The sequence below is a fragment of the Psammomys obesus genome, unplaced genomic scaffold, assembly GCF_907164565.1.
Source record: "Psammomys obesus unplaced genomic scaffold, mPsaObe1.curated_primary_1811, whole genome shotgun sequence".
Lineage (NCBI taxonomy): Eukaryota > Metazoa > Chordata > Mammalia > Rodentia > Muridae > Psammomys > Psammomys obesus.
The window spans coordinates 14187059-14210117 of NW_026586173.1; the positions used below are offsets into that span (position 1 = coordinate 14187059).

General features: G+C 53.4%; 3 protein-coding genes and 2 non-coding genes across 5 annotated transcripts in view; 2 read left to right on the forward strand and 3 right to left on the reverse strand.

Moving 5' to 3' along the window:
• Dnmt1 (DNA methyltransferase 1) overlaps positions 1 to 4542 on the forward strand; it is a 49285-nt gene extending 44743 nt beyond the window's left edge. Inside the window, exons 33-39 of the mRNA XM_055601328.1 lie at positions 48 to 189; positions 1486 to 1652; positions 1786 to 1963; positions 2379 to 2574; positions 2947 to 3230; positions 3840 to 3930; positions 4162 to 4542. Coding sequence (XP_055457303.1) covers positions 48 to 189; positions 1486 to 1652; positions 1786 to 1963; positions 2379 to 2574; positions 2947 to 3230; positions 3840 to 3930; positions 4162 to 4181 — 1078 coding nt within the window. The 3' untranslated portion in view covers positions 4182 to 4542. The remainder of the gene's footprint in view (positions 1 to 47; positions 190 to 1485; positions 1653 to 1785; positions 1964 to 2378; positions 2575 to 2946; positions 3231 to 3839; positions 3931 to 4161) is intronic.
• Positions 4543 to 11486: 6944 nt separating this feature from the next.
• Eif3g (eukaryotic translation initiation factor 3 subunit G) lies at positions 11487 to 14899 on the forward strand. Its single transcript, XM_055601347.1, has 11 exons — positions 11487 to 11547; positions 11666 to 11712; positions 11918 to 12001; positions 12115 to 12203; positions 12322 to 12381; positions 13159 to 13263; positions 13360 to 13549; positions 14030 to 14137; positions 14265 to 14401; positions 14495 to 14601; positions 14808 to 14899. The coding sequence occupies exons 1-11, from the start codon at positions 11528 to 11530 to the stop codon at positions 14821 to 14823; spliced, it is 963 nt and encodes a 320-aa protein (XP_055457322.1). The 5' UTR covers positions 11487 to 11527; the 3' UTR covers positions 14824 to 14899.
• Positions 14900 to 16094: 1195 nt separating this feature from the next.
• On the reverse strand, positions 16095 to 19972 carry Ppan (peter pan homolog). Its single transcript, XM_055601492.1, has 12 exons — positions 19885 to 19972; positions 19625 to 19795; positions 18937 to 19038; positions 18696 to 18746; positions 18438 to 18608; positions 17647 to 17723; positions 17353 to 17460; positions 17145 to 17268; positions 16991 to 17069; positions 16777 to 16906; positions 16531 to 16697; positions 16095 to 16449 (listed from the first exon to the last, which is right to left on the reverse strand). Exons 1-12 carry the CDS (start codon positions 19900 to 19902, stop codon positions 16238 to 16240), a joined length of 1410 nt encoding a protein of 469 aa, XP_055457467.1. The 5' UTR covers positions 19903 to 19972; the 3' UTR covers positions 16095 to 16237.
• Positions 17533 to 17612, reverse strand: LOC129672198 (small nucleolar RNA U105B). Its single transcript, XR_008719468.1, has one exon. It is a non-coding gene; the product is annotated as a small nucleolar RNA U105B (small nucleolar RNA).
• On the reverse strand, positions 18808 to 18890 carry LOC129672197 (small nucleolar RNA SNORD105). Its single transcript, XR_008719467.1, has one exon. It is a non-coding gene; the product is annotated as a small nucleolar RNA SNORD105 (small nucleolar RNA).
• Positions 19973 to 23059: the final 3087 nt, after the last annotated feature.

A 23059-nucleotide genomic window follows, 5' to 3' on the forward strand; every position in this document is an offset into this window, starting at 1 on the left:
GGGCCTGTGGGGGTTTGCAATGACTGTGTCTTTCCTGGCCCCCCCAGCTACTGCGACTACTACCGGCCCCGATTCTTCCTCCTGGAGAATGTCAGGAACTTCGTGTCCTTCAAGCGCTCCATGGTACTGAAGCTCACGCTGCGCTGTCTGGTCCGCATGGGCTACCAGTGCACCTTCGGCGTGCTGCAGGTGGGCACCACAGGGGCAGGAAGGGCCCCCCGTAGTGCGGCCCCTGCACCGCCGCTCTCCGGCCTGCCGTGGGCGGCAGAGGCCTGCATGACCCTCGGTGTGGTCGGGAGACTAGGAGAGGCAGCTGACAGCTCAGGTGGGAAACGCAGGGTTAGCTGGGTGTGGTGGCACACGCCGTTAGTCCCAGCACCAGGGAGGCAGGTAGAGGCCAGCCTGGTCTACAGAAAGGACACCAGGCTGCACAGAGAAACCCTGTCTTGGAAAAGAAAATAAAAAGCATGTGTGACCAAGTACAGTGCCACAAGCCTGTCATTCCAATCCTGGAAGGCTGAGGTACGGGTTCAGGGCCAGTGTCTCGGGATTAACAGCTAAATTGTAGTTCAGTGTGGTGCGTTCACCAGCGACACACTGCAGACGCCCAGGTGGTAGAGCGTTTGTTTAAGCTTCAGGAAGTCTGGGTTTTATTATACAGGCCAGATCTAGTTGCACACCTATCATCCCAACATCGAGGTAGGGGTGGAGCTACGCTCAGGACTTCGTGTTGTCTGCACAGCAAGTTTGTGGTTAGCCTAGGCTGCATGAGCCCTTGATTCAAACAGCAAAATAGCCATCCAAATGGGTGCTGAAGTAACTGAAGGTTGTCCACGCGGGCCAGGGCTGTGTTCCCAGCCCTTGCCTGTAGCCTTGTGCTAGAGGCAAGCTTTGACTGTCAGGAAGTGGGGGGCTCCTGACCTCCCCGTTGCACTTAGCAGCAGAGGCAGGCAGATCTCTTGAGCCGAAGGCCAGCCTGGTCTACAAAGTGAGTCCAGGCCAGCCAAAGGCTGCACAGAGAAACCCTGTCTCAGGAGAGGAGAGAGAAAACAGCCCCACAGCAGAAGAGGATTACTACAGAACAAACTGGGGGGTAGCAGCTTTCCATTTGGTCACCCAAAGGTTTGTTATCTGCTTACAGATGGCAGGAGTTACCGTGTGGAGAAGCAGGGAGAGAATCAAGACATGATGGGTTAGCATTCTTTAGGGGTCGGCCTTTACTGGGCTTGACAGAATTGGGATGACAGGAGCCTGTGAAGACAATGACTTTGGTTCTAGAAATTCAAATTACTGTAGTCTTGGATTTTTGCCATTTAACCAAACGGGGGTTTTGCCAATGGCATGACCCTGGCTAACTGGGGCAAGCTGCTCTTCCTGGTCAGCTGCAGTGTCGTTTGGTGAGTTGCAGGTGTGTTGCCTGCTTCCGTGTTCTGGTTCCCCATGAAGAGGCCGGCCGGGCAAGCTCTGTCCATTCCCCTATTGCAGGCTGGACAGTATGGCGTGGCCCAGACACGGAGGAGGGCCATCATCTTGGCTGCAGCCCCAGGAGAGAAGCTGCCCCTGTTCCCAGAGCCTCTGCATGTGTTTGCACCCCGCGCCTGCCAGCTGAGCGTTGTGGTGGACGACAAGAAGTTCGTTAGCAACATTACCAGGTAAGAGCCGTGCCCAGCCCCCGTGTGCAGGCAGGAGGTCACGGTGCTGCTCGGCCCCGCCCGTGTGTGGGGGCAGTGGCCGTAGAATCGTGGTGCTGCCTCTTTGACATCTAAGAGAGACCCTCTGCTACAGGCTGAGCTCGGGCCCCTTCCGAACCATCACAGTGCGGGATACCATGTCTGACCTCCCTGAGATCCAGAACGGAGCCTCGGCACCCGAGATCTCCTATAACGGAGAGCCGCAGTCCTGGTTCCAGAGGCAGCTGAGAGGCTCACACTACCAGCCCATCCTCAGGGACCATATCTGCAAGGTAGCTCTCTTGGTCTGGTGCTCCAGGGGTCTGGCCAGCGCCCAGCCCAGCTTCTCTCCTGGGCCTACACTGGCCTCCAGGCTCAGCATCTCTGATCTCCTGCCCCTCTGGCTGGAGTGTCCTCTTCAGATGGCCCTGGGTGGCATCCAAGGGCCTCTAGAGTACACCTCTTAACCTTCCTGTGTGGGCTTCTCATAGGCCAGCTCTCACCCTCTGTGTGCCTCCCTGGCTGACTGAACCTACCAGTCCCGTGCACGCATCTCCGCTGTCCCTCTGGGCACGTCCCCGTTTCCTCGCTGTCTTACATGGACCTCACAGCTAGGGTTGCCTGATCGTCTCCTGATGGGATCTGAGCCTCCAGGTTCCCTACTGTGCTTCCTGAACCAGGTTTCAGCTGGCATTCCCTGTGTTGTAGGACATGAGCCCGCTGGTGGCTGCCCGCATGCGGCACATCCCGCTCTTCCCAGGCTCAGACTGGCGTGACCTGCCCAATATAGAAGTGCGGCTGACAGATGGCACGCTGACCAAGAAGCTGCGCTACACCTTCCACGACAGGAAGAACGGCCGCAGCAGCACCGGCGCCATGCGCGGGGTCTGTTCCTGTGTGGAAGGTGGGACCCCAGGCTTTAATCATCTCCTCCACTCAGTCTCCCAGACATAAACCCCGCTTACCCTAGCCCTGTGTGTGGTCTGGCTGCTCAGCGGGGTGGCTTCCTGGGGTTCCCTAGCCGTCCCCAGTTGCCACATGGACTTGTCAAGCCTGAAGTCTCGCTGCGCCTGGGTACTGCTGATTAAATGGCTGCAGGGATGGGAAATGACAGCAGCTGACCTGCAGCCTAGGGGGGCCAGGTGCTCTGTGCCTGGATCAAGCAGCCGTGGGAGCTCCCCTCCGGAAGCCCCTTTGCAGAGATGAGGTGCCCCAGAGAACCTGTCTCCCTGCAGCCTGGCACCAGCCCTGGCCATAGCACAGTGTTCTGTTGCAGCTGGCAAGACCTGCGACCCCACGGCCAGGCAGTTCAACACCCTCATCCCCTGGTGCCTGCCGCACACTGGGAACCGGCACAACCACTGGGCCGGCCTCTACGGGCGCCTGGAGTGGGATGGCTTCTTCAGCACTACTGTCACCAACCCTGAGCCTATGGGCAAGCAGGGCCGTGTGCTCCACCCGGAGCAGCACCGGGTGGTGAGTGTGCGCGAGTGTGCCCGCTCCCAGGGCTTTCCGGACACCTACCGGCTCTTCGGCAACATCCTGGACAGACATCGGCAGGTCAGCTTGGCACCAGAGCTTGTCTCCAAGCAGCCCCAGTTCTCGTGTAGGCGGTGGGGTCCAGGGCTCGTGAATTCGGTTGTCACTGAGAGTGGGTTAGCAGCGGCAAGACAATGGCACAAATGCACTTCCTAGGCTGGCCGGCCCGTAAGGAACTGCTGTGGAACGAAGAAAGGGGCCCAGGCCAGAAATGCCGACCTGACCTGGGCTCCGTGTAGACCAGCCCTATGCTACAGACTGACCCTTGGCTCATAATGGAAATCAAAGAGGGTCTGGGTGTGTCTGCACTTGGCTTCCAGATTTTCCTAAATCCTTTTAAAAGCTCAGCCAGGTCGGTGTCTTATGCCTTTAATCCCAGCACTGGGGAGGCAGAAGCAGGTGGGTCTGTGGATCCCAGCCCAGATCTACGTAGACCCTGTCTCAAGACCAAATAAGCAAAAAGAGCTCCCTGTTAGTGACGTGGGTCTGAAGGCATCACAATGGGAGGGTTGTGCCACTTGTGTAGACTGAGTCCCCACTGCCCAGGTCGAGGTTCTGGTTTGGTCTGAGCTGAGGCCGGCCGCTGGTGAACCTGGTGTTGATCTGGTGTTGCCCCCTTCCTTCCCACAGGTGGGTAACGCTGTCCCGCCACCCCTGGCCAAAGCCATCGGCCTGGAGATTAAGCTCTGCATGCTGGCCACAGCTCAGGAGAATGCCTCAGGTATGTGCCACTTTCCCTGTGGGCAACTCTAGGCCCTGGGAGGGTGTGCATGCCCCAACTCCACAGGAGGACAGAGCAGCGGAGCCTGCGCTGAGCGCACACCGGCTCTCAAGGCAGCGGGAACACCCCTGCCGACCAGCACAGTCGCAGGCACCGGCCTCCAGCGCTGCCCAAGCACCGGCGGAGACTTGAGGGCCGTGTCTCAGTCCTGAATGTTTCCAACCACCGCAGGTTCTCCAGGCCAGCCGTGAGCGTCTATGCTGCTGCGTGCTCCGGGTGACTCCCCTCCCTCTTCCGCTGCAATGGACGTGGAGGAGACTGCCACCACGGACTCTTCTCTCCCGGAGCCCTACGTGCACTGATGTTGTGTTTTTAAGCTGTTGAGCCCGTCATTTGAAGTGTTGTACACAGTGTCTGTGGCCATGGCTGACACTAGGCTGTCTGTCTGAGGTTTGCTTTGTGACCAAGCCGTGCAGTACTTTGTGCATTCTGAATTCAAAGTCTTTTTAATTCCGTATTCTATCAGATCTGCCACTGTGCAGGTGGGAGCGAGACTTGATGTAGTTTTTATATGTTGTGATATTTCTCCAAATAAAGTGCTTCTATAAAGCACCTCGGGTGGTGACCGCTTTCTCTGCCCGCTTCCCCACCAGCAAAGGAGGGGAGGGCGCCGGCATGAAGGTGTCCATGGACATGCCGCCTGCATCTCTTCATGTGCCTTGGTAGGGTACACTTCTGTGACTCCGTTCTTTCACTGAGAAGTAGGTGGGACTTTCTAGTACATCTTTCTAGGAAGCCTGTTAAGAGGCCAGTCTTGCCTAATCTCTGTGGCTAGTTTGCCACGCACACACACCCCTTTTTTTTTTTTTCTAGACAGGGTTTCTCTGTGTAGCCTTGGCTGTTCTGGACTTGCTTTGTAGACCAGGCTGGCCTTGAACTTGCAGAGATCTACCTGCCTGTCTCCCTGAGTGCTGGGAGTACAGGCATATGGCATCGTGCCCGGCCCACTTTGCCCTTTTTGTTTTGGAGTTGACCGTTTCCTGCAGTGTCTGGTTATACGGCAGCCATCCTGTGATCATGAGGGTATAAGAGCTGGATGCTGGAGCGAGAAGAGGGGCAGAACCACAGCTGAGCTGCCTTCCAAACTCCAGTCTGTCAGACCTCAAGCAGAACTCCAGTTGGCTTAAGAGCAGCCTGGGCTTTTTGCAGTCTGACTTGATCTACTGAATTCTAAAGTGAACAGAGCTTGAGTTTGTCTTTAGGGAATGTCGACTATAAAATGCAAACATGTCTGTGTTCATCAGTTTACTCCTTGAGTCACAAATGTGCCAAGACCCCTCAGGAGCAAACAGGCAGGATGTGAACTGTGCTGAGATCCTGCAGCCCTTCTCATCTGTTCAAGAAATGTCTAGGAGGCTCCTGGGTCATTGGGTGTGGCTCAGCATATACACATCTTTTTTTTTTTTTTTTTTTAAATGTATTTTGTAACCATGTCTGGCCACTATGTTCACTGTGGAGCCTAGGGTAACCCAGTAGTTGCGGCAATCCTCCCGCGTGTACCTTTCAAGTTCTGATGTGCTATACTAAAGCCAGCAGTAATTCAAGGCCTCACTATGTTGCCCAGGCTATCTTTGAACTTAGTCCTCCTGCCTCATCCTCTCCAAACCCTGTGTTTATAACTCTGCCCCCACACCCGGCCAGAACAACAGTCAGAGGATGGACTCTTTGTGTAAATGGATGGCAGTGCCTCTTTGCCTCTGTGGGGCAGCTACTGTCTTCCAGCGGGCCCTGGGCTGTTGTCTCTTGAGTGAAGTTGCAGGGTGGCTTCCATGCTGGCTTCTGGTAATGGACATGTGCCAAACTGCCACCTCTACACACTTGGCCCAGCTCAGGCGTGTGGATACCCGGATGTGCTGCTGTGTTGAACCATCGGACATGCTTCCCTTCAGAGCTCAAGTTTAAGCTTTGCTTTCAGGGAATAGAAACCAGAAGGTCAAACTGAGTTTGTTTGGAGATGATGTCACGTTGCTCGGGCTATCTTTGATCAACCTGCCCGCGCTAACACTCCTAACTTATGCAATGCTGGGGTGGAACCCATGCTAGGCGAACATTACCAGCTGATCCAAACCCCCAGCTCCATTAAGTTTTGCTAAGGCTGGGTGGTGGTGGTGGTGGTGGTGTGCACACCTTTGATCCTAGCACTTGGGAGGCAGAGACAGGCTGATCTCTGAGTTCGAGGCCAGCCTGGTCTACAAGTGAGTTCCAGGACAGCCAAAGCTATCCACAGAGAAACCCTGTCTCAAAAACAAAAGTTCTTCTATATGTCAAATTTTATAGTATGATGGGGGTATGCGTACGCCACAGCCCACAGAAGTCAGAACAGCTCTGAGGGTGTACTCTATGTGGGTTCTAGGGACTCAGATGCCCAGCTTGCACACCAAGCACTCAACTGCTGAACCATTACGTGCCTCAGAATAGGGGCTCGTTTGTTCCGAGTCAGAATCTCACTTTGTGGCCGGGTACCTTACTTTCCGATTACTCTGAAGACCATGTTGCCAATACCAGGGCAACTTTTAAAGAACATTTAATTGGAGCCTTGCTTACAATTTCAGAGTAAATCCATGGCAATCCTGCGAGGGAGCATGGTGCTGGAGCGGTTAGCTGAGAACTTACCTCTTCTACAAGCAGGAATCAAGAGAGACACTGGCCTGGAGTGGCCTTTTGAAACCTCACAGGCCACTCCCAGTGACAACCTCCAATAAGGCTACCCCTTCTAACCCTTTCCAGACAGTTCCAGCTAGGGACCAAGCATTCAGATATGTAAGCACATTTTCAGTCGAATCTGCACACACCGCCTGGCCTGAACCTATATAAACCAGGCCAGCCACAAAAGATCTGCCTGCCGCTGCATTCCAAGTACAGGGTTAAAGCTGTGCTCTGTCACACCTGACAGGTTTTTGTGGGGTAGGGGTTGAGATGGTCTCGCCGTAGCTCCGGCTGGCCTGGAACTCCCAGATCAGCCTGACTGCTTCCCCAGGTGCTGGCACTAAAGGTGTGTGCCACCTTGCCCAGCTGTTGCCCTGTGTTTGGTGTGTTTGTGTGGCTTTTTGTCCTCTGGTGCACATGTGGGGCCAGAGGATAACAGGGTTTCTTTCCACTGCAAACTCTGGGGCGTTGTTGGGCTTAGCCGAAAGCTCTCTTACGGCTGCGCAGTCAACCATCGCTTGTTCTAAGTACCCTGAGCAGCTCTGAGTCTGCGTCCGCCTCTGGTCACTGTCCAGGTCGGTTGCTCTCTGGGCCTGTCTGGGTTTTTTGAGGGTCTCACTCTGTAGCACACGCTGCCCTTGAGCTTGCCTTAATTTTGCTGCCTCAGCCTCCCTCCTGAGGGCTGGGCTTATGTGGTGTGAGCGATGGCCTGAGATGGTTTGTGGTAGATGTTTTGAGGTGGGTCTAATTTTATATAGCTCAGGCTAGCCTGGAGCTCATTTATGTAGCCTAGGCTGATCTCAGACTGGCAGTGATCCTCCTGCCTCAGACTTCATTCCACTGCTGAGGTTGCAGGGATGAGTCACTATTCCCAACTGCATGTTTCTGTTTTAAGGGATTCATTTAGCACATGTCAAACGACTGAGCAAAACAGTATCCCCGGAAGCTGCTGTTCCTCTGTAAGGTAATTAGGCCTAGAAGTGGGTGGGATGCCACAGGGTCTGATAGATCCATCAAAACCTCCATAGAGGCTGCAGAATTATATTCTGATTTTGAGATAGTCTCCAGTAGCCCAGGCTTTTCTCATACTGGTCATATAGCTGAGGCTAGTCTGGAGCACATGATTCTCCTGCCTTTGTTTCTGGAGTACCAAGATAACAAGCATGCCCCTCCGCCTCTCCCCAGCCTCTAAAGAGAGTGGTTTGAAAGGCATGGAGGCAAAAACTCAAGCCTTAAATCTGCCTCCGCAAAGCTAATGCAAGATGAAGGTGAGTTTAGGCCAGGGTGAAGGGAAAGGCTTTCAGCAGAGACATGCGAGGTGGTTTGCCAGTGACCAAAAAAACAGTACCCATGAAGACGGCTCCGTGAATAAACACAGTTGAAGCCAAGTCTAATGGCGCGAGTGGGACTCCTGGGACCCAGATGACAAAAGGCGAGGACCAACTCCTGGATGTTGTTTTCTGATCTCCACACAATCACAAAAAAAAAAAAAACAATGTTTAAATTTTTTTTCAAGGGTCAGACATGGGCATGGAAGACACCCTTAATTCCCATATTGGGAGGCAGAGGAATGTGGATCACTGAGTTCAAGGCCAGCCTGAACAGTGATACCATGCTTTTTTTTTTTTTTTTTTTTTTTAAACCTACTAAAGGGCTGAGGATGGTGGCCCATGCTTTCAAGCCCAGAACTTGAGAAGCAGTTGGATCTCTGTGAGTTAGAGGCCAGTTTGATCTAAATAGTGCCACGACAGCTGGGAGATAGAACGACTGTCTTTAAAATACAAAAACTAAACAACAAAAACCAGACAGCCAAAAGCCAACTGTGCAAGTCATGGGTTTCAAGCCACTGCTCGGTGGCCTCTGCTTCAGTTCTCATCTCTAGCCTCCCGCCTGCTTCCCTCAGTGTCAGACTATGAACTGGAAGGTGAAATGAACCCTTTCCTCCCTAAGTTGCTTTTGGGCATGGCGTCTCTCACAGCCATAGAAACCTAGACAGCTTGGCCAGTGTGGACTGGGCTTCATGCCTAGCCCTAAATAAACCAGCTGTGATGGCGCTTGCCTGTCACGCCAGCGCTGGGAGGTGGAGGTAGGAGGATCAGTAGCTTGAGCTCATCCGCAGCTATGTAGCAATTCTGAGGCCCGGCTAAAGCCTCTGCTGCCCAGAAAAAGCGAGAGACACCATCTCTAGGTTCTCCCAGTGCAGTGCAAGTGGCGTTTGAAGGCTGCCCGAGTGCCACCACTCCCGCCACAGCCGCCTCACTGTCACACCTTTGCACACAGTTTGTTAAACTACTAGGTTCCAAGGAACAATCCTACCTATACTTTATTTTTTTTATCTTATGTGCATTGGTGTTTAGCCTGCCTGTATGTCTGTGTGAGGGTGTCAGCTCTTGCAGTTAACAGTTTTGAACTGCCCTGTGGGTGCTGGGAATTGAACCCAGGTCTTCTGGAAGAGCAGCCAGTGCTCTTAACCGCTGAGCTATCTCTCAGGCCCCTATACTTCATGTTTGTACTTTTGAAACTGCCCAGCCATTTTCTTTTCATTTCATTACAACAGGGTGTTGCTCTGTAACCCAGGCCGGCCTCCATCTTGAGATGGCCCTCCTGCCTCAGCCACCGGATGTGCTGTACCCCAAGGTGGGTCACCTTCCTAAAAGGTGGCTTTGCTGTTCGGATTCTTTCTTTGGTTCCCCAACTGCCTTGTTTTAACTGACCACTCTGCCGGCTAGCAGCTACTCAAGAAGTTTTCTCATAAGAAAACTAAAGTTTCACAGAAAACAGGAGGATAAAGACCTTGAACGCTTCAGTCTGGTGTTTGTTGTTATTGTTGTTGTTAGTTATTTGAGGCATTCATACATGAGCAACTATATTTGCATCATTCCCGGCTGGCTTCAAACTCAATTTTCCTGCCTCGGCCTCCCTAGCATTGGGGTGGCCATTTTATTTATTGCATCCTTAGAGAGAAAAACAGTAAAAACGGAATGTCAGTCAGTTAGCCACCTTCCTTTTAAGGCCACACCGTGCTTGGATGTTGCCTGACCTTGTCTGATTTTATTGTATTTTTATTTACTGTTGATGTTCCTGGTTGAGAGGGTCTATGGAAGAAAGGCTCACTCGAGGATGAGGTAAGGCCTTGCTGGCAGCAGGGAGATCCAGCCGCTGTGGACTGAATCTCAGACAGCCATGCAAGACTCCTTCAGGACCTACATACTTGTGGGAAATAACTCTCCATTCTGATGGTTCCCCTAGATAAAATAATACTAGAATTTCACTACAATCTAGTGTGTGAGAGGAAGCCACACCCACCACACATGGAGGCTGGGGAACAACCAATAGAGTCAGTTCTCTTCCTCCGCCATCCGGGTCCCGGGTCCCAGGTGAGCTCAGGCTGACGAGGCTTGTGGAAAGCGCCTTTACCCACTGAGTCATCGTGCAGCCCAAGACACAAACAAGGTCTAAGTGCTGGGAATATACGTTGTCCCTAATGTGTCCCAGTCCCCGCATTCCACCCCAGCACAACAAACTTTTTGGAATGCATACTCCTAGAGCAGAGAATCGAGTAAATGAAAATTCTATCAGAGTTCTAGAGGAATATCTCTGTGGACAAGAGCTCAGCACAGGGAGTAGTTTGAGATGATTATGAGCAGAGAGTGAGAAATGTCTGTAGCTAAGGAGGCTTGCAAGCCTGAAGACCTGAGCTCAATCTCTAGGGCCCACAAAGTGGGAGGAGAGAGCTCAAAACGTCCTCTGAATTCCATCTGGGTGCTGTGGCAGAAGGGCTTGTGTATGCACAAACACGGTGTCTTCAGACACACAGCATGAGTGTGTGCATGCCCACGCAGACATGCACACGTACGATTGTGTGATAAAACCCAGCAGAAAAACAGAGAAAAGAAAGCGCAGGAGACCATTTGGCCTCCTGCTCGGAGAAAGGATGTTTTAGCACAGAGAGGTTTGTTCTGAGCCTGTTTCTTCCACAACAAGACCTGAATGATGGTATCCCCCAAACAGTATGGAGCAAGAGCATTTGTTTGTTTTTGTTTTTTGAGACAGGGTTTCTCTGTGTGGCCTTGGCTGTCCTGGGCTCGCTTTGTAGACCAGACTGGCCTCTAACTCACAGAGGTCCACCTGGCTCTGCCTCCCAGAGTGCTGGGATGATAACGCCCAGCTGCAAGAACGTTCTTCATACATGTGTTTTCGGCCAGGCTTGTTGGCACACAACTGTAGTCAGCTATTTGTGAATTGCTGGCATTCAGGAGTTCAGGGGCAATCCTGGGGACCAAGCAAGACTCCAGGGTTTTGGTTTTAGAGACAGAGTCTCATGTAGAGCAGGCTAGCCTGGAATCCAGGACGTGGACGGGACTGGCCTTTAACTCATGAGCTTCCAGCCTAGTACTGGGATTACTGGGATCCTAATTCTCCAGGAGGAGGGAGAGAATGAGCCAGTCTCGGATGTGGTTTCACGTTTGTACTCCCAGCACATGGGAAGCGGGTGGGGTGGAAAGATTGCTATGGGTTCAAGGCCAGCTGGGGTACATCATGAGTTTCAAGGCTAACCTGTAATTTCAACCATTTGGAGGTTGAGGCAGAAAGAGTGCAGGAAGTTTCTGCGTATCTTAGCTCAGAGTGAGACACTGACTTCTAGCCCCATCACCCGACAAAGAAGTGTGGGGGGGAGTTCAAGAAGTTCTTGGATGCTCTCTCCCAGTCCCAGCTTGGATCACAGCGCTTCGCGGCGCACGAGACCTGCGTGTCCACCTTTGTCCGCAGGGAGGCGCTGTGCTAACCGTGGTCTGGCCGCTCTAGGCTGCGGCAGCGGCACCGGAAGCCTCATTCTCCCTGCGCTTCCGCTCTCTGCCCGGGCTGGAGCTGCGTGGAGCCAGACTTCGCGATGCCGACTGGCGACTTTGAGTGAGCGTGGGGTGGCGGCAGGGTCTCCAGAGAGGCGGTGTGGGGGCAGCTCTGGGGTGTATGGTGGCCCGGGCGGCGCGGGGGCCAGGATCCGCTCACCGATCTCGTGTCCCCGCAGCTCGAAGCCCAGCTGGGCCGACCAGGTGGAAGAGGAGGGCGAGGATGGTGAGTGCTTGTGCCGCGGCCCTGGCCGCTGCGATACCCCAGGACTCACGCTCAGGCTAGAGCCGCGCGGGGCTGCCCGCTGCCCTCTCCACCCCCGCCTTGCGCTCTGCCCCCGAAGCGAGTGTCACCCCCAAACCCTCCACTTGGCTTGATAGTTCCAGCCCTGGAGCTCATTTTTCTTCCCCCCCCGCGTTTCCTCTGGCAGACAAGTGTGTCACCAGCGAACTCCTGAAAGGAATCCCTTTGCCCACCGGTGACACCAGTCCAGAGCCTGAGTTACTGCCTGGAGGTGAGCTTCGTCAGTCCCTGCCTCCTCCCTCCCTCCCTCCCTTCCTACCCTCAAGCCTATTTTTTCAGCCAGTTCCCATGGCCCAGGACTCAGTTTCTGTCATCTTTCTCCAGATCCACTGCCACCTCCCAAGGAAGTCATCAACGGGAACATAAAGACGGTGACCGAGTACAAGATAGATGAAGAGGGCAAGAAGTTCAAGGTGAGGTCGGCGCAGACGTTCGGTGTTCCTCTGTGTTCAGAGCAGGGGTGCGGGTACTTTGGGTGGGTGAGAAAGTTCCTGAGACTCCGGAAGCACTCCTCTGCCCGTCCATCTTTAGATTGTCAGAACCTTCAGGATTGAGACCCGGAAGGCATCAAAGGCTGTGGCCAGGAGGAAGGTGAGCCCCTCCTACCTCCATTACTGGGCGTGGGGGGGTACCCTACAGCCGACTGGAGGAGTTTGGGAAGCTCTTTCTTGTCTTTCTTGTTGATATAGAATTAAGGATTAGTGTCTGGCGCCCGGAGTTGATGAGGTTAGGTGTTTGTTGTTTTGTTTTGTTTTTTTCCTGTTTAGTTTGTGCGTGTGCAAAGTGTCATTCCTCCAGCACATTCTGCTTTTTTGTTTGTTTGAGACAGCGAGCGTTTCTCTATGTAGTCGTGCTGTCCTGGAACTTACACTGTAGACCAGGCTGGCCTCAAATTCAGAAAACCTGCCTCTGCCTCCAAAGCACTAGGATTAAAGGTATATACCACCACAGCCCAGCACATGCTTAACATAGTCTATGACAGTTTGGGATCAAGCTCTTTCTTGAGTGGACAGCAAGCCCTTTTTCACACTGAGCCACTTCACCAGCACCCTTTTTCCCCTTTGCTTGCTTTTTATCTAGTTACTTGGTTTTTGTTTTTTTTTGAGACAGGGCCTCACCTAGCTCAGGCTGCTTCTGAGTTGGTGTATCTCAGGGTTGTCCGGTTACCACCTCAAGTCTTAGGGTGACAGTCAAGCAGCACCATGTCTCGCTTAGGAAATGGGAATTGTCACCACTATCACATAGATGGCCTCTAGAGAGACTAGAACATAGGATTCAAGGCCCTGATGTGGTTGTCTGTCTGGGGTACCTCACTGGGGGATCCTGCCTGACTTTGTTCCCACTTTTCCTTATCCTTCTGGGACCCAGAATTGGAAGAAGTTTGGCAACTCGGAGTTTGACCCACCGGGGCCCAATGTGGCCACCACCACAGTCAGTGATGATGTCTCCATGACCTTCATCACCAGCAAAGAGGTGAGCAGGGTGAAGCTGGAGCTCAGAAGTGCAGTTGGGGGAGGGTGGGCAGGGCACAGCCGCCCCTTCTGAGCCATCCCACTTGTTCCCCGCCAGGACCTAAACTGCCAGGAGGAAGAGGACCCAATGAACAAGCTCAAGGGCCAGAAGATCGTGTCCTGCCGAATCTGCAAGGGCGACCACTGGACCACTCGCTGCCCCTACAAGGACACACTGGGGCCCATGCAGAGGGAGCTGGCTGAGCAGCTGGGCCTGTCCACCGGGGAGAAGGAGAAGCTGCCAGGAGGTCTGGGCCTGGGGGACCTGGGAGAGGCCTCCGCTCATCCCTTTGCCGTGTGCCGTTTTCTTTCCACAGCATGTAGCCAAATTTGAGCAGCTTGGGGCATGGCTGTTCCTATGTGTGTGGCTGATGACCTACTCTCGCATGTGTGTATTGCACATACATACAGGCAATGCCCATGTTCTGGGCTCAGTGCGGCTCTGTAGGTGGAAATCTAATGGGTCTGGTGGGTAGCTGCCTCCTGTGATGTACACGGAGCTCTGCTTTTGACCATCATGAATGAGCAAGCAGCTTAAGTCACATGCCTGCAGTCTGGATGCCGTGGGGCTGTGGGTGCCAGGATCGTGTCTGCCCTTCCGCTTGTTCGCTTTGCCCATGTTGTCAGCAGGGGCTCTGAAGGGTCCTGAATGTGACATTTGGGTCACCAGAGGATGACTGGATGCCTACGGCTGGGGCTGAATGTTACTTTTGATCCCTATTTTCCAGAGCTGGAGCCCGTACAGGCTGCCCAGAACAAAACAGGAAAGTATGTGCCCCCAAGTCTCCGGGACGGGGCCAGCCGCCGTGGGGAGTCTATGCAGCCAAACCGCAGAGGTGAGGAGGGAGGGGCAGCCCAGGTAGCAGGTGGCTGGCCCGACGCTGTCATTACTCCTGCATTGTGCGGGTGGGGTCCAGCTATGGCATGCTTCTCACTGCTCCCCACCCTGCCCTGCCCACAAAGCCGACGACAATGCCACCATCCGTGTTACTAACCTGTCTGAGGACACCCGTGAGACTGACCTGCAGGAGCTCTTCCGGCCTTTTGGCTCCATCTCTCGCATCTACTTGGCCAAGGACAAGACCACTGGCCAGTCCAAGGTGGATGGGCTGGTCTGAGGAGTGGGCGTCTGGAAAGTGGGGTCCTGTGACTGACCCACTTCTTACTACCTGAATGTCTGCTTCTGCCCCCAGGGCTTTGCTTTTATTAGCTTCCACCGCCGGGAGGATGCTGCACGCGCCATTGCAGGGGTGTCTGGCTTTGGCTATGACCACCTCATCCTCAATGTCGAGTGGGCCAAGTAAGAAACCCCACCCCCTTCCCATGTTCTCCCTAGCCCAGTTACGTGGTTGCCAGGCCTGTCTGAAGGAAAGCTCTGTATTGTCCCCTGGGAAAAGCACTGGCAGGCAAGGCCTAGGCTCCCCTGGTATGCCAGGTGTAGTCCCAGGCACCTTCAGGATCAGTCCCCACTAGTATCCTTACCACCTCCCCTTCCCTCTTTTCCAGACCATCTACGAACTAAGAAGAGACCTGCCACGTGCTGCTGTCACCCAGACCATCAGGGACAGAAAGCCTTCAGTAAACAGACTCCAAATAGACTCGTGTCCTGCTTGTTTTTGTGGGTCTCCCTGTGAGGGTTGGCACTGAGGTCTTACAAAAGACCTGGCTAGATGGGAGTCAGCCTTCATTGGTGAGGCACCAGCCTTGAGGGGTAACTGGAGGACCAAGAGGCTTAAGGGTGCATATTGTCTGGAGCTAAAGCAGGGCCCCAGCTCCAGTTCCTTCTAAGCCTGCGACTCGTTGGTGTAGCTGGGGCAGCCATCCATGCAGCGCAAGGTGTTCATGTGGAACATTTGTATGATGTGGTAGGGCACACAGGAGCAGGCCTAGATGGCCACGCCATCAGGTGCCAACATAACGCACAGCTTCTGGGCTGCGGTCCTGCTGCCTGTGCAGCAGCACCAGCCCCAGGGCACTGTGTGCCATTGTGTGAGCAGCAGAGAAAGGACACCACCCAGGACTGCCAACACCAGGCTGGAGGTTCTGCAGGGCTTTAGCTGGCTGTCCATCATCCTTTAGGCACTTGTTGCAGGAGACAGGATTGCACATCCTGGGACATGCAGGTTGGTGGGGCCTGTTTCTGGTACCAAGCATGATCCAGCCAGTAACACTGACAAGCCAGGCATGCCTGGGTAGAAAGCCTGTGAAGAAAGGCTGTGGAGGCTGATGCAGGTGATACTGCTGCCGCCCAGCAGGTCGCAGGCGGCCACAAAGCACTCCAGGTGGCAGGCCACCTCCCTGAAGCCCTAGTGTTTGGGTGAGTAGAGAAGTAGGCAGAGGAGGTGTCAATGCATGGTATTGCTGACTGCCAGCTGCACAGAGAAGACCACAACTTAAGTGCCAGGGCCTTGGCTCTTGGGTCGTAAGGCAGTACAGGGCCAAGCCATTGCCACCTGCCGTCTCCACCCAGAGCAGTTCTGGTCCACACTCCCCTCATGTTGCCGAATCCTCTACAACCACCAGAAAGTCCCCAAAGAAATCAGCGTCTCCATTCTAGTCTTCGCATTCTCCACAATCCCACCCCCAATTTACAAAGCCCTGCATTCTCCTCGCCAGCAAGCAGCCATCTCCATCAACAAGGTAGCCTCTTTTAGGTACATGCAACACTCTTAAGGACTACCTACCTCTGGCCTGGTCACTTCCTCCTCATACACCTGCACCTGTCTCTTGGCCTGTCACAACCAAGTACTGTTAACTCTGTCCCCACCTCAACTAGAGAGAAGATTAAAAAAAAAAAAAAAAAGTCAGGTTTATTGGAGAAAGGAAGTGGACAGTTCCTTTATAAAAGGAAACCGGGCTGCGCTGGAGCCCAAGCAGATCCCGGGCCCCAATCTGGGGCATCCATGGTCCATCCACTGCGAGGCAGTGAGGCAGCTTCAAGTTCCTCGCCTTGGTGTTGGACCCCTGTCCCGGCGTGTGGCTCTGGGTCCCGGCTTGGTCTTGACTCTTTGGGATCGACCCTGCAGCTTTGGAGGCCGCCAGTTGCCACCCTGACCTCGGCCCAAGCCAGGCCTCTGCTCCTTCCCTCTTTGCTTCTTGCCCTGAGGCCCTCCCTGCCGTCTCCGCTTGGCCGTTCTGGGGAACAGGTCTGTGGAAAGACAAATACTCCATGTCCTCAGGAGGAAATAAAGAAAGGGCCCCGGGTGTCACAGCAGACCCTGCTACACACCTTCGTCAGGCTCCTCGCCCACAGCCTGGCGAAAATACTCAGCATCGTCCTCATCTTCCTCAAGCTGGCCGGCCCCCTCTGCCTCTGGAGGTGCCCCTGGGTCCTCAGCATCACTGTCACCGTCAGCCTTTGCACGGGCCCGCTTCATGCCTGCCAGGCTCTTTTTCCTGGAGGAGTGTGTCATGAGCCAGTTTGCCCAGGTGCCCAAGCTCCCACCCACCTTTCTTGCCCAGTGCCTCTGTGTACTTGTGGGCCTCCCGAAGTTCCTGCTTGCGCTGCAAGTTCTCAGCCTGTTGGTTCTGACGTTGTGCTTTGAGCCGTAGCTTCTCCTCCTTTGCTGCCAGGATGGCCTGCAGCTCCTCCTCCGTCTTGTGCACTGAGGAAGGACCAGACATATCTGTCAAGGTCACAGCAGGACTGAGCACTGCTCTCACAGGTTGGCCTCACCCTGTCCCCTCACCAAAACTGTGGAAGAGGACATTGCCGTTTCCAACACCCTCCTGGATCTTAATGAGCTGCAGTGTCATCCGGGGCCCGATCTGGAAACAGGGATGGGAAGAGTCAGTCTCGCCTTGGGACTGGGGGCTTCGAGAGCCACCGTGAGCACCCCTCACCTCTGTAAGTCTGATGGCACTCTGCTGGGCCTGCATGTTCCCACGTCCGGCCACAGCCTGGGGCAGCTCTGTGATATTGTGTTCTCCATCTGGCTCTACCTCACTCTCTGACAGTACCACACCCCTGCGGAGGATAACAGGTCACCTGGGGTGTTCCGCCTGGGCTGCAGACCCCTGAAGCTGCACCTGCCACCACCCATTTTCTCACGAGGCCAGCAGCTCACTGATGTCCTGCAATCGGCTCATGTTGGGAAACTTCTCCTGCAGAAGTTTCTTCATGCCCCGGCTTGCCCCGACTGGAACCACTTTGATGCTGCTGTAGTGGTGAGAGCAGAGGGAGGGGTGAAGGGTCACGGAGTCCAAGGTCAGCTCCTTGATCCCCCGCTTCTGTGCATGCATCAGGGCGTTTACTTTGAGTCTGAGCAATCACACAGTCTCAGCAGCAAAGTTCTCATCAGGTGCACGGGGTGTCCCACCCTGAGTCCCTCCCACCAACACTCACTAGTGTCGGAAGTCCAGCTCCTGGGAGTCGGGGTTGTAGTTAATGAGGAGGCATCTCTTAATGGTGTTCAGGTTTACCTGGGGGCCAGGGAGATGGGACCTGTGAGATGCCTGTGGTCTAAGTGCTGAAGCCAGAGACTACAACTGGGTGGGAGAGCTGGTTCTCTCCTGCAGTGTGTTCAGGAGTACTAGGAGTGGCCCACAGGTGTCTACAAACTGTCTGGAACCTATCAGACTTCTTACTAAATGGGGCCTTGTGCCAGGAATGTATATGAAACTACAGTCTTGCTGGGTGGCTGAGGCAAGAAGATCACAAGTCTATGCCCAGCCTGGGCTAACATATGACCTCGGGTCAAGAAAAAGGGGCAGGAGAAGCCAGAGAGATGGCTCAGAGGTTAAGAGCACTAGCTGCTTTTCCAAAGGTCCTGAGTTCAATTGCCAGCAACCACATGGTGGCTCACAACAATCTATGAGACTTGGTACCCTTTTCTGGCTTGCTGGCCTACATGCAGACAGAACACTATACATAAAAAAAAAAAAAAAAAAAAAAAAAAAAAGGTGGAGGAGCAGAAATTCAAGTCCAGTCTCAGCAACAACATTGGAGGCCAGCCTGAGACACATGAGGTCCTGTCTCTGTAACAAAACCACGTCAACGCCAGCCCCGTCTTTGAATTTAAGATCAAGTCAGTGGCTTCACACCAGTGGCTCCCTCCATACGAGGACCAAACAAAACACTGGCCTCCAATACTGCTCCCTGCCCACCCCCAGCAGCAGCCTGGAGATCTGGCCCACCGTATGCACGTTGATGGACGGGAACAGGTTCTGGAACATGGTGGCCATGAGCTTGACGTGCATGCCCTGGACCCCGAAGCTGTTGAGCACCAGGAGGGGCGGGTGGTTGAACTGCTGCTCATGCATCCGGTGCCGGCGTAAGGAAGAGACAACATCCCGCACTAGTGTGTACTAAAAAGGAGGGGAGAGGCTGAGGACCCCCTGTGTGGCCAGGGCCCTCCCCAGGCAACCTGGGCGCATAGCACCTCTACCCCTCACCTTATTGATCTGGAAGGTCAGAGTGGGGCCGCCTGGGAGGCGCATCAGCTTCTGCCAAGGAAAGGATGGGTGAGGGTGGAGGTGTCTGGCTAGGGAGTAGGACAAAGGGCGAGGCTTGCTCCATTGCTTCAGAGCGTTTACTTTGAAGCCAGCATCACAACAGCTCAGGGCAGTGGGCTCATCATGAGACAGGAGCAGCTGGGATGGAGGGAGGGAAAGGCATGGTGTGGCGCCCACTCACCAAGTATACACTGCTGTCCGTTTTGCTCAAAATGATAAAGTGTGTGACCCCAAGGGGGCCAGCCACTGCCACACAGTCCTTCAGGGAGTTCTTTTTTCGAACCTGGTAATTGGAGAAAGGAATAGATACAGGTGTTTCTTACTGAGCAAAAAAGCTTAAACTGAGGATTCTGAGATGTTATTCCTGACCACCACCCCGCTTTCTGGAGGTTCTGAGGATTTAACTATATACCTAAGCTGCAGCCCCAGTACTCAAGAGTAACTTTTATAAAGTATTTCTTTTGCGTAAGCACGTAGGGGCGTATAGGTGGAGGTCAGAGGACAACCTTCGGGGGTTGGTTCACCTCCTCCACTACATGGGGTCCGGGAATTGAACTGGGCAAGCCCCCTTCCCTCTGAGTTCTCTCTCGATTGTCCACCCCATCCCCCGGGCGCGCCTTTATTACTTTTTTACAGAAGACATCCACTATGTAACCTCGGCTGGCCTCCACCCGGACCTCCCCCCCTGGTGTAGGCTGCGATTTCGCCCCTACACCAGTATGCCTGGTTCGAGCCGTGCCGGGGATTCAGCCGGGGCTCGCACAAGGAAGGAAGGGGCTCTGCTACTTAATTTAACCGTCCACCTCTGGCCCCAAGTCCTCCCCGGGGTCCCTCGCTGCTGCCCCGGGACGGGAGCTGAGGCTGCACACCTGCAGGCGGGTGGCGGTGAGGGGCTCCATGACCCGCCGTACATCCAGGCTGAGCTGCTGGACACTGCGACCTGCGCGGCCTCGCGTGAACACGAACGAGTGAGGCTGTGCGGCGTAGGCCTCGAGGTTGCGGAGCTGCGCCTGGGCGCGAGCGCGCTTCTGGTGCCGGGACTGCGGGGACGACAGGGGCGCGGTGAGCACCCCGGCCTGGGTCGCGACCCCACCGGCGCCCCACGCCCGCCCGGGCCGCCGCGCCTCACCCGTCCAGACTGCCCCATGCTGCCTGCTTCTCCACGAGGCCGCCTCTGTAGCCGCTTCCGTCGCGCAGCGCTCACTTCCGACGCAGGAGGCTCAACGGGGGCCGACTTATGCGCTGCGTGACCAACTTCCGGCGACGTGTCGCTCGTAGTGCTTCCCACTTCCGGTGCGCCCACCGCTGACGTCAGCTAGCAGTGTTGCTGGGATCCTTGAGGGAACAAACTCTTTGCAGGATTTTTTTGTTTTGCTTTGCTTCTCAGGACAGGGTTTCCCTATGTAGCCCTTACTATCCTGGGCTCGCCTCGAACTCTCAGAGATCCGCCTGCCTCCGCCTCCCGAATGCTGAGATTAAAGGTGTGGGCAACCACTCGCCCACCTTGTTTTCGCAAGGTGTTCGAAACCTTTTATCTCGCTCTCTCTTTCTCTTTTTTTTTTTTTTTTCTTTTTCAGACAGATTTTTTTTTTCCCCCCTGAAACAGATATTACTTATGCAGGCCAAGCTGAACTGCAGCTAACAAAGATCTGCTTGCCTAGGCTGAGCGTTGCGACCAGCCTGGCTAGACAGGGTCATTTATTTATATAAATGTATATATATATATATGTGTGTGTGTGTGTGTGTATACATTTATATAAATGAATATATATATATATAACATACATACGTACATATGTATGTAATATATATTAAAAATATATGTGACAGGATCTCACAGTGTAGCCCTGGCTGGCTCAACTCACACAGGACTGCGGGATTCTTCCAAGCACTGGGGTTAAAGGCATGCACCCCCACGTCGCCCCTCCCCGAATCAACGTCAGTAATTTATTTATAACTGCGGTGGTGCATACGCCAAGGCACACATGAGGTCAGAGGATAACTTGTAAGAGTTGGTTCTCTCCTGCCGTATGAGGGCTGGGCATGGAATTCAGGTCTTCAGACTTGGTGGCAGCTGTCTACTCACTGAGCCATCTTGCCAGAACCCTAAACATGTTTTAAATTGTTATTTTATGTACATGGGTGTTTTGCATGCGTGAATGTTTGTGTGCCTGGTGCCTGTGGCGGGTGCCTGTGTAAGAAGAGGGCATCCTAGAGAGGGAACTAGAATTACAGATGGTTGTGAGCTGCCGTGAGGGTGCTGGGAATTGAACCTGGATCCTAGGCAAAAGCAACAAGTACTTTTAACCCTGAGTGCTCTCTGCATCCAGTTTTATTGTACAATCAGCTTATCGAGTATTGGATTTCCTTATGGCTTTTAATACATCCTTAGTTTAGGCTGACCCTGCCTTCATTTTTCTCTTTCTTCCTGGTAGGCATACATTTTTTCCTACTTTATTGGGTGCCTATATCTACCACCCTTCTCCATCCCAATCCCTTCCAACCCTCAACAGTAGGCAGATGAGAAAAAAAGGTTAGAGGAGAAAGGAGCCATAGACCTCTTTAGACTACTTTCTGCTGATCAGGGGCAGAGGGTTCCTTGGGACAAGGAAGTTTGACCTGGGCTATCAGAATATTTCAATTTTTTCTTCTTGTCTCTTTGTGCATGACTGCCTGACAAGCCACAGCAAGCGGCAACCAGCCAACAGCAGCAATGGGAACAATCACAACAATAGGAAAAGTGTTTCGGCCTGTTCCTTTCGGGTAGCATAACTATGGCCATATTGTTTCAGCCCCACCAGCCCCCTTATCTCGGCTCATTGCTGTTGTAAAATAATCTCTGTACAAGGTCAGGTTAACCATAAACTATGTTATGTTTAAGGAGAAACTCTATGGCTTTGTTGTTCCTAGACATTCTCCAACCATAAGCCCAGTTGGCCCCAGTTGCCAAGCACACTTTCAAGGTCAGGTAGAACTGCTTGCCCACCTAGTAAAAATAACTTGGGTCAGAGCTGACTACCCTGTTCCATTCACACCCCCTATATGTGGTAATTGAAGTTTTTGCCTTTGTAAACGGACTCCAGGACACACTCAATGTCACAACTTGGCTCTCATGTCCACTGTGTCCCTGACCATGGTCAGTCTTGGGGTGTTGTGTCCAATAAATCATCTGATTGAGATCGGTGTCCAAATGGTTTGTGCAGCTTCTTCTGGACCCTATCAAGAAGTAGCTTGGCATTGGTAGGTTCTGGCATTTATCCCCTCTGAAAAGTTGCCAGAATTCCAAAGGTCACACACTCTAAGGAACATATTTGCAGCTGGCAAACCCACGACCCTCCAAGAGCACAAGATAAATCATAGTTAGCAGCTGTGGACAATCTGAAGTGGCCCCATTTCCCACACCTGGGATTAAAACAGAAACATATTCATATAACACAACTTGGTTTACAAAGAAGCCAAAATTCTCCCTACACTTCCATCCCTTTCCTTCCTCCCTGGCTTTCTTTTCTCCTCCCCATTCTTTCACCATGCAGCCCTAGCCAGCCTTGGACTCGGCATCCTCCTGCTGAGTTGGCATCCTGCCTCCCCATCTGTTGTATTTTAACAACCATTTCTTAACTGTCCCGTCTCCCTGCCCTTAATGAAGGAAGATGCCATATGAATCCTAGGCACATTGCTCCCTGGCACTTAGGGAACAGCCAGTCAAGGGAGTGGACCCCGAATGGCCCATTATCTTTGTTTCCTCAGCAGAGCTGAGGGCCAGCTCTGCTCCCCAGGATCCCTGTCTACAGATGGGCAGAAGCGTGGAATGGAAGCTTCCTTTGGAAGTCAAGTACTCTTGAGTTTCTCATTCCTCCCTCTTCCATTTGCCCCCCTCCCACACCAACCATCTCAGCCACAGGACTCTGGCTTCTTCCTGAAAAACCTTTCAGTGAAGGGAAGGACACTCACCCAGGAGCATGCATCTGATAAGTCCCTTCCTAATTCTCCCTCTTCACTTTTTATTTTGCTGGAACCCCACCTGGCTTCCTACTCTTAGCCCTCCCCTTACGATATTGTCAGCAACTTTCCTCTTTCATTATATCGAAAGTTTCATCTTTCTCCTGTTCCTGTCTCCATCCATCTCAGGCCTATTGCTGCCTCCTAAGCACTCTTGTCCGTTAGTCCTTTTCTGTGACTTCTGAGGTTTCTTCTTTCTGCTGGCAATGGAGAAGCAAAGGGTTTTCTCTGTAGCCCAGGGCTGGCGGCTGCTTTCTTTTCTTCTTCTTCTTCTTCTTCTTCTTCTTCTTCTTCTTCTTCTTCTT

Coding starts and splice junctions, on each gene's coding strand:
- Eif3g (XM_055601347.1), top strand. CDS start 11,528: ATGCCGACTGGCGACTTTGA. Junction 13,264..13,359: donor CCTTCATCACCAGCAAAGAG/GTGAGCAGGGTG, acceptor GTTCCCCGCCAG/GACCTAAACTGCCAGGAGGA. Junction 13,550..14,029: donor GAAGGAGAAGCTGCCAGGAG/GTCTGGGCCTGG, acceptor CCTATTTTCCAG/AGCTGGAGCCCGTACAGGCT.
- Ppan (XM_055601492.1), bottom strand. Junction 16,907..16,990: donor TGTCCTCTTCCACAGTTTTG/GTGAGGGGACAG, acceptor GTCCTTCCTCAG/TGCACAAGACGGAGGAGGAG. Junction 16,698..16,776: donor GAACTTCGGGAGGCCCACAA/GTACACAGAGGC, acceptor ACACTCCTCCAG/GAAAAAGAGCCTGGCAGGCA.